Source organism: Thyridium curvatum, assembly GCF_004353045.1.
Source record: "Thyridium curvatum strain D216 chromosome Unknown NODE_22_length_467593_cov_81.276643, whole genome shotgun sequence".
Lineage (NCBI taxonomy): Eukaryota > Fungi > Ascomycota > Sordariomycetes > Thyridiales > Thyridiaceae > Thyridium > Thyridium curvatum.
The window spans coordinates 212,516-228,913 of NW_022156777.1; the positions used below are offsets into that span (position 1 = coordinate 212,516).

The 16,398-nt window shown below is 59.0% G+C and overlaps 7 protein-coding genes across 7 annotated transcripts; 3 read left to right on the plus strand and 4 right to left on the minus strand.

Annotated features, from left to right (window-relative positions):
- Positions 1-1,247: 1,247 nt before the first annotated feature.
- On the minus strand, positions 1,248-3,166 carry E0L32_004576 (uncharacterized protein; the record flags this gene model as incomplete). Its single annotated transcript, XM_031139001.1, has 3 exons — positions 1,248-1,519; positions 1,584-3,053; positions 3,112-3,166. 3 exons carry the CDS (start codon positions 3,164-3,166, stop codon positions 1,248-1,250), a joined length of 1,797 nt encoding a protein of 598 aa, XP_030997010.1.
- Positions 3,167-3,937: 771 nt separating this feature from the next.
- E0L32_004577 (uncharacterized protein) lies at positions 3,938-4,554 on the plus strand (the record flags this gene model as incomplete). Its single annotated transcript, XM_031139003.1, has 2 exons — positions 3,938-4,259; positions 4,310-4,554. The coding sequence occupies 2 exons, from the start codon at positions 3,938-3,940 to the stop codon at positions 4,552-4,554; spliced, it is 567 nt and encodes a 188-aa protein (XP_030997011.1).
- Positions 4,555-4,589: 35 nt separating this feature from the next.
- On the minus strand, positions 4,590-7,788 carry E0L32_004578 (uncharacterized protein; the record flags this gene model as incomplete). The annotated part of the gene is made up of 4 exons (XM_031139004.1): positions 4,590-6,204; positions 6,726-7,342; positions 7,449-7,618; positions 7,710-7,788. The coding sequence occupies 4 exons, from the start codon at positions 7,786-7,788 to the stop codon at positions 4,590-4,592; spliced, it is 2,481 nt and encodes an 826-aa protein (XP_030997012.1).
- Positions 7,789-8,385: 597 nt separating this feature from the next.
- Positions 8,386-9,418, minus strand: E0L32_004579 (uncharacterized protein; the record flags this gene model as incomplete). The annotated part of the gene is made up of 2 exons (XM_031139005.1): positions 8,386-8,603; positions 8,683-9,418. The coding sequence occupies 2 exons, from the start codon at positions 9,416-9,418 to the stop codon at positions 8,386-8,388; spliced, it is 954 nt and encodes a 317-aa protein (XP_030997013.1).
- Positions 9,419-10,161: 743 nt separating this feature from the next.
- E0L32_004580 (uncharacterized protein) lies at positions 10,162-10,929 on the minus strand (the record flags this gene model as incomplete). The annotated part of the gene is made up of 1 exon (XM_031139006.1): positions 10,162-10,929. The coding sequence occupies one exon, from the start codon at positions 10,927-10,929 to the stop codon at positions 10,162-10,164; it is 768 nt and encodes a 255-aa protein (XP_030997014.1).
- Positions 10,930-12,874: 1,945 nt separating this feature from the next.
- Positions 12,875-14,206, plus strand: E0L32_004581 (uncharacterized protein; the record flags this gene model as incomplete). The annotated part of the gene is made up of 1 exon (XM_031139007.1): positions 12,875-14,206. One exon carries the CDS (start codon positions 12,875-12,877, stop codon positions 14,204-14,206), a length of 1,332 nt encoding a protein of 443 aa, XP_030997015.1.
- Positions 14,207-15,831: 1,625 nt separating this feature from the next.
- Positions 15,832-16,389, plus strand: E0L32_004582 (uncharacterized protein; the record flags this gene model as incomplete). The annotated part of the gene is made up of 1 exon (XM_031139008.1): positions 15,832-16,389. One exon carries the CDS (start codon positions 15,832-15,834, stop codon positions 16,387-16,389), a length of 558 nt encoding a protein of 185 aa, XP_030997016.1.
- Between the last annotated feature and the right edge of the window lie 9 nt (positions 16,390-16,398).

Here is a 16,398-nt window from a genome sequence, read left to right on the forward strand (position 1 = left end):
CAGAGCGTCGCCACTGTCGTTCCAGAGATTCCTGGGGCCGGGGTCTCCCCCTGGAACCTGCTGGCAGGCTTTTGTCCTCACCATCGTGCGAAGGGGCCGATTCCTTGAAGGAAGTTACCGACTCTCCGTCCATCTTTAGATCTTTTATTGTCGGGGATGATTACGAATGTCGTAGTGGATATATTCAAGAGTGTGGAATGCTATGTTGCAGGAGAAGAGGAGTTGTTAGCAGAAACGACGGAAACCAACCCATTTAAATAAGAAAAGACCAATTTGACAGATGTAGGCTGATTTGACCTAGGAAATTAATTCACATGAGAGAATTACCTAGCATCCGTCCTCGCCAGTACTACGGTTCAAATCTTCTTAAATGGCCTTAAAGGGAGAAGCCCAACACAACTTCAACTCTTCGGTGGAAGCTCCTATCAAGGCAACGACCACTGAGCTTGCTGTGGATGGCGAACAAGAATCTGCAGATCTGCTCGCCGGTCGGTGCCAAGTTCTCACTAGGACATTGAATAGACATCGTTAGTGATAAGAAGAGGCTGTGGGCGTTAGAGAAGTGCGTACTCGCAGGCAAGAGCATGTCCCCCAAAGGCCTGGAATCGGAGACTCCATTAAGCTGACAAGTATTCAGTGACAGGAGTCTCGATGCCATCCGACTTTGGAAGCGAGCTCGTGGAATCTTGAATCCATGGTAGACCTGGTACAACAAATTGACCCCAGGTCCAGCAGACGGCGTAATAGCACGGAGATAGAAACCCAGAAGAAGATGTGTGGCTTGGGTTCGAGTAACGAAGAAAAAGGACACAAGCTGGCAAATCATTTTTTGCTGCCTGGTGCAAAGGGCTACTTCCCTGCATGGAATCATCGCAGTACGTTCAATTTGGGCAGTCACGACCAGCTTAATACATACCGTTTCGGAGCGACCCCGGAGATCCACTCCCGGGCTGTGATAAATCAAAGCCGGAGCTTGGGTTTCTACCCTTTTCTTACTCCGTAAACTTCATTTCTCTGCCTTCTACCACAATAGACAGAAAAGCCTTGTCACAATCTGGGCTAGAAGCATCCATTTAAGTCGCCTCATTTGTATCAAGACAATACAAGAGCTATTTATGCATCGGCCTCTTTCACGACATTTTGTTTATAGCTCTGCATCGACAAATCACCTCAACATCCATCACTAGACTGCCATCAAGTACTGAAGAAATCATGGACACGTTATTCGGAAATGAATCTTCCGCTATTCAGCCTGGATCTGCAAATGAGCCAGCCTCAGTCGCAAGCTCAGTGATGCCAGCCTCAGCCCCAGGCCCAGCCCCGGACCCAGAGTTATGCAGCGTCGATATTATCTTCACCCAATCCGATGCAGCTTCTCCTCTCCCACGCAATGCGTCGGTTTCAGCGGCACAAAGTTTCTCGGTAAGTCTCTCAAAGAAGCTGATATGCCCGAACCCGACCCAGTACTGCGCCAGCCGATCCGGTGATATCAGCAGTAGTTGTGACTCGATGTATTTGTCTGCAAGCACTTGTCAGCCCAGTCCCATAATGATAGCATCACGTCAGACACGGTCCGTTCTCACCATTCGAAAACCCCGTGCCAGCGACATGGCCCATGCTCTCCACGACCCTCGTCCCCTTGAACGGCTCCTCCTTGACCGTCGTCACGTAGCCGCGCTCGCCGAGGTCCTCGGCCATAAAGGTGCACTCCCCACGGGGCACGTTGGGGTCGCCCGTCAGCTTGATGGCCTCGAGCTTGCCGCGGTACACCCTCGCCTCCCACTTCCGCCGCTTAAACTCCTCGTCCGTCTCGTCGGACCCCTGCTCCATCGAGCTCTCGTCGAAGGGCTCCACGTCGTCGTCATCGTCCGGCTGGTGAACCAGCAGGAACTCGCAGCCGTGCCCGCTGTAGTCGCCGACCCAGATCCCGCGCCACGGCTTGTCGGCCGTCGGCGTGTACAGCTTGGGGTCTAGCGTCGCATACGTGTTGACCTCCTCGCCGATGTGCAGCGGCTGGCCCGGGGTGTTGGGCCCCGGCCCGAACCCTCGCATCCACGGCGCACTGGCCTGGTTGTGCACGTTGGGAGCGTCGTGCGGCAGATCCGTCATCGTCGGGATGGGGATGAAGTTGATGCCGCCCGGTGGGTGCGTCTGCCGCATCTCCATCCAGGTGCGGATGTGGAAGGCCTGGTCCGAGACCTCGGCGCGCGTCGCGGGCCGACTCTCGGGCGCCAGCTGCATGCCCTCGCCCGTGTAAAAGTTGGCCGAGCTGACCCGGTGGTTTGCGGGCACGTCCGGGGGCGGCCAAACGTTGCCGTAGGGGAAGCCGATCAGTGACCGCTTGGCGGCATCGGCGTCGTCGAGGGGGCGCGCCAGCAGGAAGTTGTTAAAGACGGTGTCATCGGGGTTGTCGGTGACAAGCATGGGAGTCTCGGCCATGTAGCGGTTGCTGCTGTGGCCGCTGTGGTACCGTTCGGCGCTGCTGCTACCGCTCCCGCTGCCACTGGGCCCGGGAGACGACGACAGCGACAAGGAGATGGTCCTACGGACGAGGTTCTCCAGCGTCTTGGCACGCAGCTGCAGCGCCGGCTTGTCCAGATGCAGCTTGACCTCGGGCTCGAAGGCGTGCACGACGACCTCCTGGTCCATGGGCCACGTGTGCAGCATGTGCTCCCTGTTGCTGACGGCGAGCATCTGGTAGCCCTCAATGCAGCCGCGGCGCTGGTCGTAGCGCACAACGATGAGCTTCCCCGTCAGGTTGCGGCCGCAGAACCAGATCTTGTACTTTGTCAGGAACCAGTGCGGGTCGTGGCAGACGTACAGCTCCTTGAAGGTCGCACACGGGTAGCAGCTGGTGACCTGGTTCCCCGGGACGTGCGACTGGATGATGGACTGCCAGATGTGGTCGGCGCTGGCGTGATCGTTGAGGGTGCGGCAGGTCTGGCAGACGGCGGCGAGGTCGAGGGGGTCGAGGAAGGAGAGGATATGGCCGAGGAGCTCGTTGGGAAGGTTGATGAGGTGGCACGGCTCTGCTTGGTCATCGCGTACTAAGTCTGGACGGGGGCCGATTAGCTTTCGTAGCGAAGGGCAGTTGAATGTAGTCTTGCCTACCTGGGACTCCGTAGCCAGACGGCGGAGAGTAGTAGACAGACTCCGGGCTGGACATTGTGTCTGCTGGGAGGTCTAGTCTCAAAGTGGATGGTAGCTCTGTCCAGTGCTCCAAGCTCGTTATGCTCGCTCAGCGCGGAAATATCGCAAATGGGTCGGGCTGCAAGTTTAGTCTGGATGTGAGGGGAGGTTCATGATCGACCCGCAGACTCCTTGGTGGAGTGTCGTGCTCGAGAAGCAAGTGGCGTCTGAATGTACCTAGGTATGGATGACCGTATATGTATGAATGGATGCTTGAACAAGACCAACGTTGGCAAGCTTCGGCGGGATGTGCGGGGTCTTATCTGGGCACACTCTAGCGCCAGTGCCGCTAACCTTTTAGCTCTCGATAAGTGCGGGAAGATCGCGGGAAGCTTGAATCGAATTGCACCATCCAGGCTACGGCGGGTTGCTTTGCAGTTCTTATACATGAGCCCATGTCTTCCATGGCCAATGGTGTTGGAACCCAACTGCTCACACTGCTCCCGCCAAGCCTCAGCGTCGCTTGCCAACAATCAAAGTGCTGATTAGCTGCATCGTTAGCGTTGATGCAGGAGGCGTGCCGTGGAACTTACCGGTCTCGCAGAAATCCCGCCACACACCCGATCCTCCTTCGCACACCATCTTTGCGGGCTTCATCCGGTCAAGTCTTCGTCAGCACCGGTCGTTCACTTCCGAGAGGCGGTCAGAACATGGGCTAGCGTGAAGCCGATCTTGGATCCCAGACTTCCCAACGCCGACCTCGTACTTGCTGGCATCCCTCCATCCCGCACCTCGGCAAGCAGCCAAGATGTCTTTCCTCCTGCCCCTCATCCCGGATCTCCTGCCTATGATCATGCCTTCATCGGTGCACATTGCCAAGGCTGAGAACATGGTTGCTGTGCCGGCTCCTCGTGCCGCTTCTCCTCAACCGGTAAACGGCACGAACGGCGAAGAAACGGAGACTGGTGTCGTTCAAAAAGACGCAGTCGTTCACAAATCCGACAAAATGTGCGCACGTGGTGAGTATTACTCCTTGACGGAGACGAAAAAGATCCGACAACTGATGGCATGGCTAGTCGTGGTGGCCAAACCCAAATCGTCGTCTTCCGTACATCACTACGGCGAACATGGTGTGTATCTCATGACCTCCCAGCTCGAATCACGGCTGATAGTGAAATAGACGCTATTATCTACGCTGTGAGCGGGCCTGGCTTCCTCCTCACGCACTCTGGCGACGAGGACGCGGAGCCGAAGCGGAATGAGCTCTCTGCCGGAGATTTCGCATTCGTGCCACCGTGGACAGAGCACCAGATGGTCAACGAAACTGACAACGATATCACATGGGTCGTGATCCAGAGTGCTTCTGAACCGCTCCAGGTCGATCTCACAGAATGGGGCGGAGCTGAATTAAAGCACGCCAAATGAGTTAAGCTCTGAGTCGCTATCCTACAATGATATCCTCAAGCCTCGCAATGGCTCATCACGACCTCGACCAGGGTCTCAACCTCTTTCTTGCCGTCAAAGATCTGTGCGTGGTCGAGCAGACGGAAGAAGAGGACCTCGATGCCAGACGCGCTCAGATATCTGGTCGCTTCAAGGCTCCCGTCTAGACTAGATGAGCGATCGGAAATAATCCCGTCACCGTCCTGGCTCTCTTTCAAATCACCCTTCATGCGCAGATAACTCTCAACCACGGACGTATCCACGATGAGATCCCTTCCACCGAGGCATATAGCCACCTTTCGCTTCGCTTCGCCCGCACTGCTCGGCTTCTCAGTCAACTCTTCTTTCCAGACGATGTTCTCCCTCCAGAAGAAGTGGCGCCCAAGCGTGTGCGCGATGCCTGGGTCCATGCTGGCAAAGAACCACAGCTGCCACTCGTTCGCCGTGCGGGGCTTCCTCCGAGTGAAATTGTACGCTACATCCGGCAGGTGAAGCAGGATGCTGACCGGGTCGACCAGCACCAGCGACTTGATCTTTGGTCCGACCTCGGCCGAGCGCACAAGGTGTGTCGTCAACACGGACCCGTACGAGTGTGAGACCAGCACAAACTCAGTCCAGCCATGGCTTTCGAGCACTTGGTTGACTTGCTGGATGAATTCTGGCCGGCTCATGGGCTCGTTGGTCAGGCGCATCGAGATGGGCAGCAGCTCCAGCGCGATGATGCCCACCTGGCCGCCGTCCTCGTCAGTGGTCCGCGCCAGCTGCCCGAGGAAACTCCGGTACGGCCACAGGCCGATGCCGATGCCATGGAGGAACACTATTGGAGCGAGCTTCTTGGATGTGTGTGGCCGATACCAGTAGGCGAGATTGTCTGCCTTGGACGACCGTTGCGCCAAGCCTGCCAGCAGCCAGAGCAGGGGCCTGGGCGGGAAGACCGTCATCCGCTTCATGAGCGGCTGAGCGTGGTATTCGTACCCGTCCCAGATCATACGCATGTGCGAAATGAAGTCGACGAGCGTCACGATGCCGAACCACAAGACACTGCGGTAGCGCGTCTCGATCTGGTCGATCGTCAGGCGGAGGCACTTTGCCGATCCTCGCCCCTCAGCCAGTGGTCTTCCCAGCATGGCTTCGATGTCCTTCAGATAGAGCCCTAGTTCTTCTTCTTCTTCTCCGTCTTGTTCGCTTTCGCCGTTGTCCCGATCAAAGAACGCCCAGAGCAGGAACTCCCGTACGTTTTCCTTTCTGATATCCCGCAAGTCGGCTCCGAGAAACCACTTGCGAAGATAACCCTCCGGATCTGGGATGTTGGCTAGGCATTTTGTAAAGAGCGCCTTCCTCTCTGCGCTCGTGAGCGGCGGCGGGTGCTTGGCCTCGCGCTGGAGGCGGGTCCGGTAAGGGGTGTAAAGGAAGAGGCAGAAAACGATCTCTGCGACCAAGATGGCGCCAAATGTCCAGACTCCGTATATCGCGAAAGGGCGAGGGGATAGATAGTAGCATACGGCCAGGCCTACTGCGGCGAGGAGGATGCTGTACCGCAGGAGGAAGATGCAGATTCGAATGAAGATGTACTCTGGCAATGAGGTGCCGATCATGATGATGTCTGGTGAAGCACAGTATTGCGCTTGGACGCTATTGTTGGTTCATTGATTTCGGCGCAATATATCATGCATCCAAGCAGCACTTGAAGGACACTTGGATAACTTTCTGCGTCTCATGACAGACTGGGCGATATATATGAAATGTTGAGATTCTTGGTAGGATGCTGTTGAGCATTGTTCAAAGCCATGACGTGGTGCCCTAGAGTTGATTGGCTATGGTTGCCTTCCAGCGCAGGGGCCGCGATGACTCCCCGCTAACGGGATCTGCCATCCCACTAACAGGCCTCGGAAACGTGCCATCCTTTCCGTCTGACATGTGCTCTAGCTTGATTCATCGAATGATCCATGTGGATGGTCAGTATCGGTGACCTTAGCTGGAGATTTCGCTAATACATCTAGTCTAGCTATCAAGTGTCTTGACAAACATTTCCGCGCCATTACCAAGTATCCGCGACCCGCGGCCAGTCCAACTGTCAATACAGCCCGGATGCTCACTCAAGTCCCAACTGTCTCAACCACGCGGTCCATCAGGCACCTTGACAAAGGCCTCACCTGGAGAGCAGCCCAGTGACCAGCCCCTTCAGCGGCGCTCTGTACATCCAGAAATACCGCCCGGCCACGCCCGCCACAGCCAGCCTCCACGCCCAGTCCCACACGCCTTGCCTGATGACCTTCCGGGCCACCCCGCCGACCCTCTCCTTGAACTGCGCCGCCTCGTTGGTCCGCGGGAACGGCACGGCCACCGCCCGGCCCTCGCCGTCCGTCTCGGTCGGCACCTCGACGCCCAGGTGCGCGCACAGCGGCGCCCACCCCTCCTGCACCGAGAACTCGATGCGGCGGTCCTCGGGGATGCGGGCGCGGCACTCGGCGTAGTAGGCCTCGAAGAAGGCGAGCGCCTTGGGCCGCGCGCCGGCGTCGTGCCACTCGAACCCCCAGATCTCGTCCTGCTTGCGGTCCATGTGCGTCGCGATGGCGCGGATGCGCGGCTGCCACCGCACGAGCAGGCGGAAGATGCGCTTGGTGAGGGCGCTGTTGTTCCGGTGGCCGAAGGCGGCCTGGCACGAGCGGAACCAGGCCTCCGGGTCGCGGTTGAGGATGACGACCTTGGCGTCCGGGTACGCCTCTGCGATCTCGGGGGCGAAGAAGGCCGAGGGCGCGTCGACAGTGGCCTATGCATGTGTGTGGTCTATGTGTGAGTATTTTTCTGTGCCTTTGATCCTTGCCTGGCCTCGTTGTTGTTCGTTGAGACTCGAGAGTAATCAAATCTGCACATACCGCGTAGTCCTTGAAGATGGCGTCCCAGTCCTCGCGCGTGAACTCGCCCTTGCCGTGGTACTTGACGTCGATGAAGCGGTTCCAGCGCTCGATGTTGGGCTGGCTGTCGTACCAAAAGTCGAAGGCGTGGTAGGTCGGGAAGCCGAGCCGCTCAAGGGCGTCCTTCATGCCTGTGATGGCGGAGGGAGGCCAAGGTCAGCAAGCAAGCCATGCACTGGTGCCGCACGCCGATTGTCATGGATGAGATGCATCTTCACTCACTCGCCGTGCCGGTCCGGCCTAGGCCGCAGACGACAACCTTGATCGGGCCGGCATCCTTTGCCTCATCTGCGCTGCCCATCTTGTGTGTTCGATGTGGGTTCCCTTAGATCGTTAGATGCTCTTCTATTTTTTTTTATCATTCCGCGTCAGAATGCCCGAGAAAGGAGAGTTCGCGTCATTGATGGGAACAGCCGCCTTTTACGTAGGACTGCTCGCGTGGCCCTCAAGCTAAGCGTCTCACGTCATCTTGAAGTCCGTCGGCAGGGATGCTCTGGTTTGGAGCTATCTGCGTACTTGTAATCCCCGGTAATCCGTAAATGCACGTCAGCAGGGCAATCCTGACACCTCGAACAGATTAGGGATATGTCTAGCCTGTTCCGCTGTTTATGTGTTCTCAATGGTGACATGCGTGGATGATGTAGGGCTGTCGCGCCGCTCTGAAGAACCGATCGCAGGGGTCTGGCTATTGCGTACGTACCCTGTCAGAGTACGCGTTGGATATTAGCCCTCTGGACGCTTTCAAGCTCCGAAAGAGACGAGATTCTCAAGTCGGATTGGAATTCAGTAAATGCTCTTCCATGGTTTATCAGTCTGTCATTTGCATTATGTCTTGTTTGCTGAAGGCACGCTATGAAAGACTCTTCGATAAATGCAGTCCGGTTCTCTCAGCAGACCCCTACGACGTCCCGGGCAGAGCCATCTCGCCAATGTACCTAGGGAATCCCACGAATCCTACATGCAGCTCGCCGCTGCCAGGCCGCTCCGGTGATCCCGCGATCTGCTGCCTGCGCGCCTTGAGCTCGTCCACGTCCCACGCCGCGAATACAATCTTGCCGCGCAGGAAGTCGGCCTCGGAGGAGGCCGCCCAGACGAGAAAATCGGCCGGTAAGGAGACTAATTGTATCATGTGTGTCAGCCATCCACCACGTACATATTCCCCAGAGTGCGTCAAGCGCAAGCAGGTGACACTTACTGTCGTCATAGTCAAAGGGCAGCTTAGTCGTCTTGGCCAGCTCGGCCGACATGGCCGTCGGCAGGAAGCCCGGGTGCACGTGCGTGAGGCGGACGTGCGGGTTCTCGCCGGCCAGGGCGTCGAGCAGCTTGACGGCGGCCATCTTGCTGCTCACGTAGGCGCCCATGCCCGGGAAGGCCGGGAACAGGACGCCCGCCGTCGTCACGTTGAGGAAAGTCAGCGGCCGCGCCGCCTCCGGGCCGTTGGAGAGCAGCACGGCCTGCGCGACGGCGAGGCCGCCGACGAGCGTCGTCTCGTAGCCCGCGAGGAGCGTGGCGGGGTCGGTGTCGAGGAGCCGCTGCACGGGCGCCAGGACGCCGGCGCAGTGGGCCAGGACGTCGATCCCGCCGAAGGACCGGGCCGCGGCGTCGGTCACGGCGCGGACGGCGGCCGGCTGGCGCAGGTCGACGGCGTGGGTCTCGACGACGACGACGGCGGCGTCTGGGCCGGCCGCCGCCGAGCGGACGAGCTCGGCCGTCTTTTGCAGCTCCTCGGCCCGCCGGCCCAGGAGGATGAGCGCCTTGGGCTTGGACCTGGCGAACGAGACGGCCGCGGCCCGGCCGATGCCGCCGCTCGCGCCCGTCAGGAGGACTACTTTGCCTGCATTGCTGAGCGCGGGGAGTTCCGGGTTGATGGCTGGGTATGTGGCCGTGTGCCTGGTCTTGGTGTAGGAGGGCTGGGGTGCGCCGGAGACCATTGTGAATGATTCGAGATTATGAGGGGAGTGCTTTCAAAGTCAAAGATTAGTCTGTCATGCTGGAGAACAAGCATTTTGGAATTTCTGGGCGCTCCTCTCCCGTTGCTCTTTTATATCCATTTCACGGCGCTCTCCAGATGACTGACGGCGGTCCAGCAGTGAGTAACTCGGTCTTTCGCACATCATGGAGTTCAATTCCTCCGACCGGTGTCATATTTTAGCCCTGCCTCTTTTTTTAGTCCATTCATGCCGGCACCTTTGTCGTGCCGCCTAGGCAGAAATCTCCACTACGGTTGCACTGGCATGCGTGATTGGATCCTTCCGTCACACCGGACTGAAAAAAGTGGTGATGCCCGGAATTAACGGACGTGACAGGCGCGTACTGTGCCACGCTCTCGCGACGCGGAGTCAGCTGACTTGGTTCTTCAACTTTTGATGGAACTCGGTGTTCAGTATTGATGAAAGGAAGCTTGATCATAATGTGACCTGGCAATTGTGATACTAAAGTTTCCTTGACTGAGCTCTTCTTGTAGGAGTACAAAGGTCACTGCTATCTTCAAGGCACTCTGATGATTGAGAACAGCCTTGCAAGAAGTCGACAATCATCGCGAATACTGTGGACTCAAATGCAATTTCAAAATCAAGTCGCTTGGCTGAAAATCACGAAATACGTTATCCTATAGGTAGTATACAGAGAACACCCCGGTCAAAGCACAGCTCTCCAGCAGCTCTTACACCCTCGCTCAGTTGCCACACTGCACCTTGTTCGCGCCACCGGCAGCAGCTTTCCCTCCAGCATTAGCCTTACCCGCAGCGGCTCCGGCTCCGGCACCAGTTGCAGCACCGGCACCAGCATTGACGTTGCCCCCCGCCGCGACAGCCACCTGCGACCCGTCGGCCGCCACGGCCGTGAAGTTGGAGAAGCCGTTGGCGGCCACGATGTCGGCGACGCTCTGCGCCCCCGCAGCGGCAAGGGGCGCCTGCAGCGAGCGCGCCGAGTTGGCGTTCTCGACCTCGGCGCCGACGACGTCCGGGTCCACGAGCGGCACGATGCCCTGCAGCTCCGGGGTGGCGGGCAGGCTCGCGTCGGCGCAGATGCTCGGGATCGCGACGGCGAAAGGGTTGAAGTTTTGCTCGGCGGCGACCAGCCCGGCGGCCGCGGCGAGGACGGCGTCGTCATTGCCTAGCGTGGCGACGATCTTGTCGGCGAGCTCGAGCTTTTTGTTGGGAGAGATGTGGTTAGCACTGGTGCATTCTCGTGTTTCACATCCTTTTCCCCATCTAGACAGTGACGAGCCTGGGGGAAGAGCAGCTCGAGAAGCGTCTCTTACCTTGGCACAGGGGTTGGCGGCCGCGAGCAGGACGCCCGGGACCTGGCCGGAGAGGGTGCCGGCGTCGCCGGGGTTGCCAAAGTCGGACAGGGCCTGCACGGCCGCAACGGGGATCTGCTCCTGGCCGAAGCGAGCCTCGGCCAACGCGACGAGGACAGCGACGAAGAGTGTCTTTGACATGTTGAGGTGTTTTCTTATTTCGCCAAGCGTCAAGATACTATGTGAGGTGCGGCAGGGTCAAGAGCTGAAGCAAAAAGGCTGAACCAGCGGAAGTTCAAGAAAAGACTGGCAAAAGTAAACGAACGACGTGAAAACTAACGAGCAGCGATCGACAAACGGGCGATTGTGGAGCATAAAGATGAGAGACGGGCATTTCCAGGTGGAGCGCAAGACGGGGTATATATAGTTGTCAGGTTGCGTGCCCGGGCTAACGGTGAAGATATCATTCTCATCGTCAGTGATGTTCACAGGCCAGCCTCACTCTAAGCGAGCCAGCTCAACTGGTCTGGTGGCGATCACACGATCTGATAGCAGCCCCTACCCCTTTCTTGGCACTCGCAAGAGCTGCCTGAGAGCGAGAGACGTAGCGTGGGGGGCTGCCACGATGCTGGCCACGCCTTCGTCCATACTAGTGTAAGGAGACGGGACGAGAGGAGAAGGAGGGATTTTTTGAGACGATCTCTAGCATAATGCATCGGATCCCCCTCCTGAAGGAGAGCTGCGATGCACCTTGGCCATATTGAAGGGGCACAGGTCCGGCGCTGCCAAGAGAGGGAGACACAAAGCCACTTGGCATCTGGTCCCCAGCACGCGAAAGTGCACATGCCCAAGAAACACACATTTTCGTAGGATGGGGAAGGAGGATGACAAGAGGGTAGACCTGTGTTGGCCCGGGTTCCAGCAGCGTCTTCGAATCACCAAATCACAGTGCGCGGATAGTCCGAGTGTGCGCCAGTTCCGAACTATGATAGCAATCAACTCATGTGTGCCATCCAGCTGGTGGAACTGTATAACAGACAGCATGGTATTTCGCCATTTCGAAAATGAAGCTCTCGTGGGAAGGCCATTGGGGGGGCTGGAAGTCAAAAGAGCCGGTAGAGTTCGTCTGATCTGCACGGTTGGGTGCTGTCACCAAAACGCACACGAAACAGGAGCGGACCAAAGGTCGGATGGCAGCTCAACTTGCCGGCGCACGGTTGACCGAATAGGGATTCGCGCACAGAGCCAAAGCCAAGAAGATAAGCAATGGCGAAATAAACGCCAGTCTCGACGCCCTCGCGGTCTTCAGCACTTTTCCTGCGAAGCATCCTGCCGCCCTGCAAATGTTTGGGACCACTCGTGGACCTAGTCACGCGGGTGGCCTGCTGATCCATTGCATCCAGAGTGACACTTGAAGCTAATTACTGCCTTGCCATCCCTCGGGTAAAGCCACATCGTGCCAAACCGCGTAACTACAAGGAAGAAGACCCAGAGTCGGAGCAGACGGACGACCCCAACTCTCCCATCGGGGCATCCCGGGGCTTCACTAACCAGATGCGGCCTCGGACCCTGTCTCGACGGAACGGCCGGGATGCGGAGGCGGAGAGGGGTCGGGGGTTCCGACCTCGACTGCTCCGCCGGGACTTGCGGGGAAGAGGGCACGCGTCCGCGGCACTAAAACAAGTCTTGCGCAAACGCTCATTACAAGTAAATTGCCCATGACCACGCTGTCGCCATGTACAAGCAGTTCAAGTTGGACTCGTTGGTGGAGCAAGTCATCTACTCTCGAATGTATCCCGTCTCCACCATCGCGTGGCTGTGACCTCAGCTCGGAAGACTATACAGGCGCAATAAGACCTCGGTGGCTCCATCTCCTGCCAAAGTCCCGCATTCCTCGTCATGGTTCTCCGCACCTAGGAGCCGAGACGGAGGATCGTGGGGAAAACAAGACTGAGATGTGGGGGAAGACTGGGTTCGTTACCTATTGTGATGCGGATGACAGGGGCAAAACAAGTAGTATATAAGGCCCGCCTACTCACCACAGAATCTCCCCTGGAAGCAATGACCAAACTCGCCAACCGCGTCTGGTCTCGGTAATCCCCAGTAAGCCTCCTTCTCGCAAAGTACCATACCTCTCCCGACGACGATGCGGCAAACGCTCATCCCCTCCCTGCTGGGCCTCGGCTCGCTCGCCCTCGCCGCCCCGGCCCCGAGCAGCCTGGTGACCATCTCGACGGCCGTCGACGCGAGCAGCGCGGCGGCGTGGTGGGACCCGCTGGACGAGTTCGGCGGCTACGACTACCTAGCCTACCTGCGCAACCCGCCCGGCGGCAGCGGCGGGTCGCTGGCGCAGAACAACGTCATGGTGGCGCGGCGCGACGTCTCGACGGGCGCCATCGTCCGGGACTGCGTCAAGACGGGCGCGGGCGAGTGCGCCGTCGAGGCCGACGACGCGGGCCACAGCGTGCCGAGCGTCGCCGTCGACGGCGCGGGCTACGTGCACGTCTTCACGAGCATGCACAACGAGCACTGGAAGTACTTCCGCTCGTCGAGCCCGCAGGACCCGACCAGCCTCGCGGACCGCAGCGGCGAGATGCCCGACCAGACCGTCAACGTCACGTACCCGGTGGTCAAGCGCGACGCGGCGGGCGACCTGTGGCTCATGGTGCGCGGGTGGGCGGCGGGCGACACGTCGGCCAAGGGCGGCTACCTGTACCGGTACACGACGGCGTCGGGGACGTGGGCGCGCGTCAGCCTGTTCGCGTACAGCAGGGGCTACTCGGTGTACCCGGACGACATCCAGTTCTCGTCCGACGGCGACGTGCACCTGCAGTGGGAGTGGAGCAAGTACCCTGCCTCGGGCGTGCGGCACGAGGGGAGCTACGCGCGCTACAGCCCCTCGACGGGCAAGTTCCGCGCCGCGTCGGGCCAGGAGGTCCCGTCGCTGCCCATGACGCAGGCGACGCCCGACCTCGTCTTCCAGCCGCTGACGGGCGGCGAGTCGTACGCGCACGACATCGGCGCGTCGCCGGCGCCGGCGCTCCAGAGCGCCAAGATGGCGCTGTACGAGCGCCCGGCCGGCAGCGTGCACGTGCAGGTGGCGTACCGGTTCCAGGCGGCGACGGGCGGGCCGTGGCAGGTGCGCCGGGCGCGGGCGGACTTTGGGTCCGGCGCCGGCCCGTGGACGCGCGAGGTCGTCTACGCGGGCGGGGACACGAGCGCGGGGCTGGGCATCACGCACGACGGCGCGACGGTGCGCATCTACTACTGCCGCGTCGGGGGCAGCGCGCAGGTGCTCGAGCGCACGGGCAGCTCGGGCTGGACCGACACGGCCCTGGGGCCCGTGGCGGGAAAGCAGGTGCAGCGGCTGCAGGCCATCATGAGGGCGGACGGGACGGACGTGCTGTACCTCGGGGCGCCCAAGAACGTGGATGCCAGCACGGGGAGCCTCTACTACTTGACCGTGGGAGGGCGTTAGGTCTTTAGCTGGTTACTGCAGTGTGCACCAACGATAGAGACTTGCAATGTATAAGCAACCTGTCCTCCATCTCCTGTTGATTGTATGATGTGACGATTTGAGAGGATGGATGTCTCGAGGTGAGGGGTTTGGCGGGTGTGGCACGTGTGGCAAGTGTGTGGATGTGTCTCTGATCGGACAGCGGGCCGGCCCAGCCACTGGAATTCTGGAAGGCGTAGCGGAAGTGGTGTGTGGGGAAACGTCCAACTTCCTTCAGCTGTGGTCGAGCACCGCGGCTAGGCTCGATCTGTCGGAGACCTTGGAACAATACGAAGTACTTATCCTAATAAAGAAGCAGACTTGTTCGTCGCCCGGCTTTCACCAGTTGTAGTCGCCATACCTGTTCCTGCTGGGCCAATTTGTCCACTGTCTTTTTCCAGGTTGCTTCATGTTGGGCCAAACGCCGCCTAGGCTGACGTCAGTTGTGGTCTGCGGGCAGCGCAGTGCTACCGAGCTAGGGGACGTTTCCAGGGTTCTGTCCCCCGTCGGCCAGGGCCCTGCTAGGCTCTTTCAGGCAATTCGCTAGCCTGGTTACAGATGGAAACCATGCTGTGCCAACAAACAAGACCGTCCGTCCATGTTGGACAAACAATCATCCATCGCAGCCAGGCGGGCAGCCTGACAGAATTTGTGGCACGGCGCAGAACCAAGGCAGGGGAAAGCGCGCATCCGACTGCTCCGAAGATGTGGGATGCGGTGTTCCTCTTGTGCATACGGAGTACCTTACGGAGTAGGTATCTGCGTGAGAGAAGAAAGCGGGTGGGGGGAGACAGACCACACAGACCTTGAAAAGACCAGCCGCCCGAATTTCTTGGTCTGGCTCGCTCGCTCCCTCTTCTTTTTTAGCGGACCGGACCGGGGTGCCCCCCTGCAAGCAGCCTCTCTGGCGATGCTGTCGCCCGGTCAGCAAGCAATCGAAGAGCTGCGACCAGAGCTGCACCGCAGACAAGGAAGCCAACCAGCTTTATTACCCGGTTCTGCGAGGCCCGGCAAATAAGATGCGATCTGGGTTCATCGTGCAGCTATTATCTTGTTCTTCTTCCCAGCCACTAAGATACCAAGATATCAGTTCTACCTGCAGGAGAGAAGACATCCCCCATCTTTTTGATCCAAAAGCACAATTGCGTCAGCCTTTTCCTCCGATCTCTTCCCCTCCTCTGCATCCCATTCCTTTTAACGAACGGTCGTTCTGCAGATCGGCGCTCTCTCCCCTGCAGCCCTCTCACATCTCACCTCTCTCTGATCTCTTGTCCGTGAACGAGGAGTAACAAACTTCTTTCGAAAGAGAGGAGAAATCACCGTGCCGTAGTCCACGCGCGATCGCGAAGACCACCACCACCTGCCGCCCACCATGCTCTTCGCCATCTTCTTCGCCTTTTGGCGGTTCATGCAGATCATCACTCTGGTAAGCTGATTGATCCGATCCTACCCGTGCCTTTCGCATAATGCGACGACTGCGCGCATTGTACTCGACAGCATTTCTCCTCTCGAGATACCACGCACTACTAGGCGCGCTGATTGTCGCAAATATCTGTCTGTCTTGTCTGTCCTGGCCGCTGACCCCGTCCCCTCCGCAGATACCGACCATGGGCATGCTGGCCTGGTTCGTGCACAACTTTGTCGCGCTCAACCAGCTGACGCCCGACTACATCCTCATCCTCTTCATCGTCTCGGTGCTCGCCCTCGCCTGGGCCCTCTTCACCCTCTTCAGCTACCACCGCAGCAGCACCAACGCCCAGTTCGTCGGGCTGATCGACCTCGGCTTCGTCGGCGCCTTCATCGCCAGCGCCTACTACCTGCGCTTCATGGCCTCGGCCGACTGCACGCACGTCACCGCCGGCGACCGCTGGGTCGTCAGCGCGGGCAACATCGTCAGCCTGTCCGGCATGGGCGTCGACATCACCACCGAGAAGCCCTGCGCCATGCTCAAGGCCAGCTTCGCCTTCGCCATCATGAACTGCATCTTCTTCTTCTTCACCTCGGTCCTCGCCTTCATGCACGGCGGCCGCATGAGCAGCGCCGACCGCGAGAAGCGCTACGTCCGCGAGACCCACTACCGCCGCCACGGCCACCGCCGCCACAGCCGCAGCCCGGGCCACCACAGCCGGAGGAGCTCCCACTCGCACCACCGCGTCTACGTCTGATCCATCATC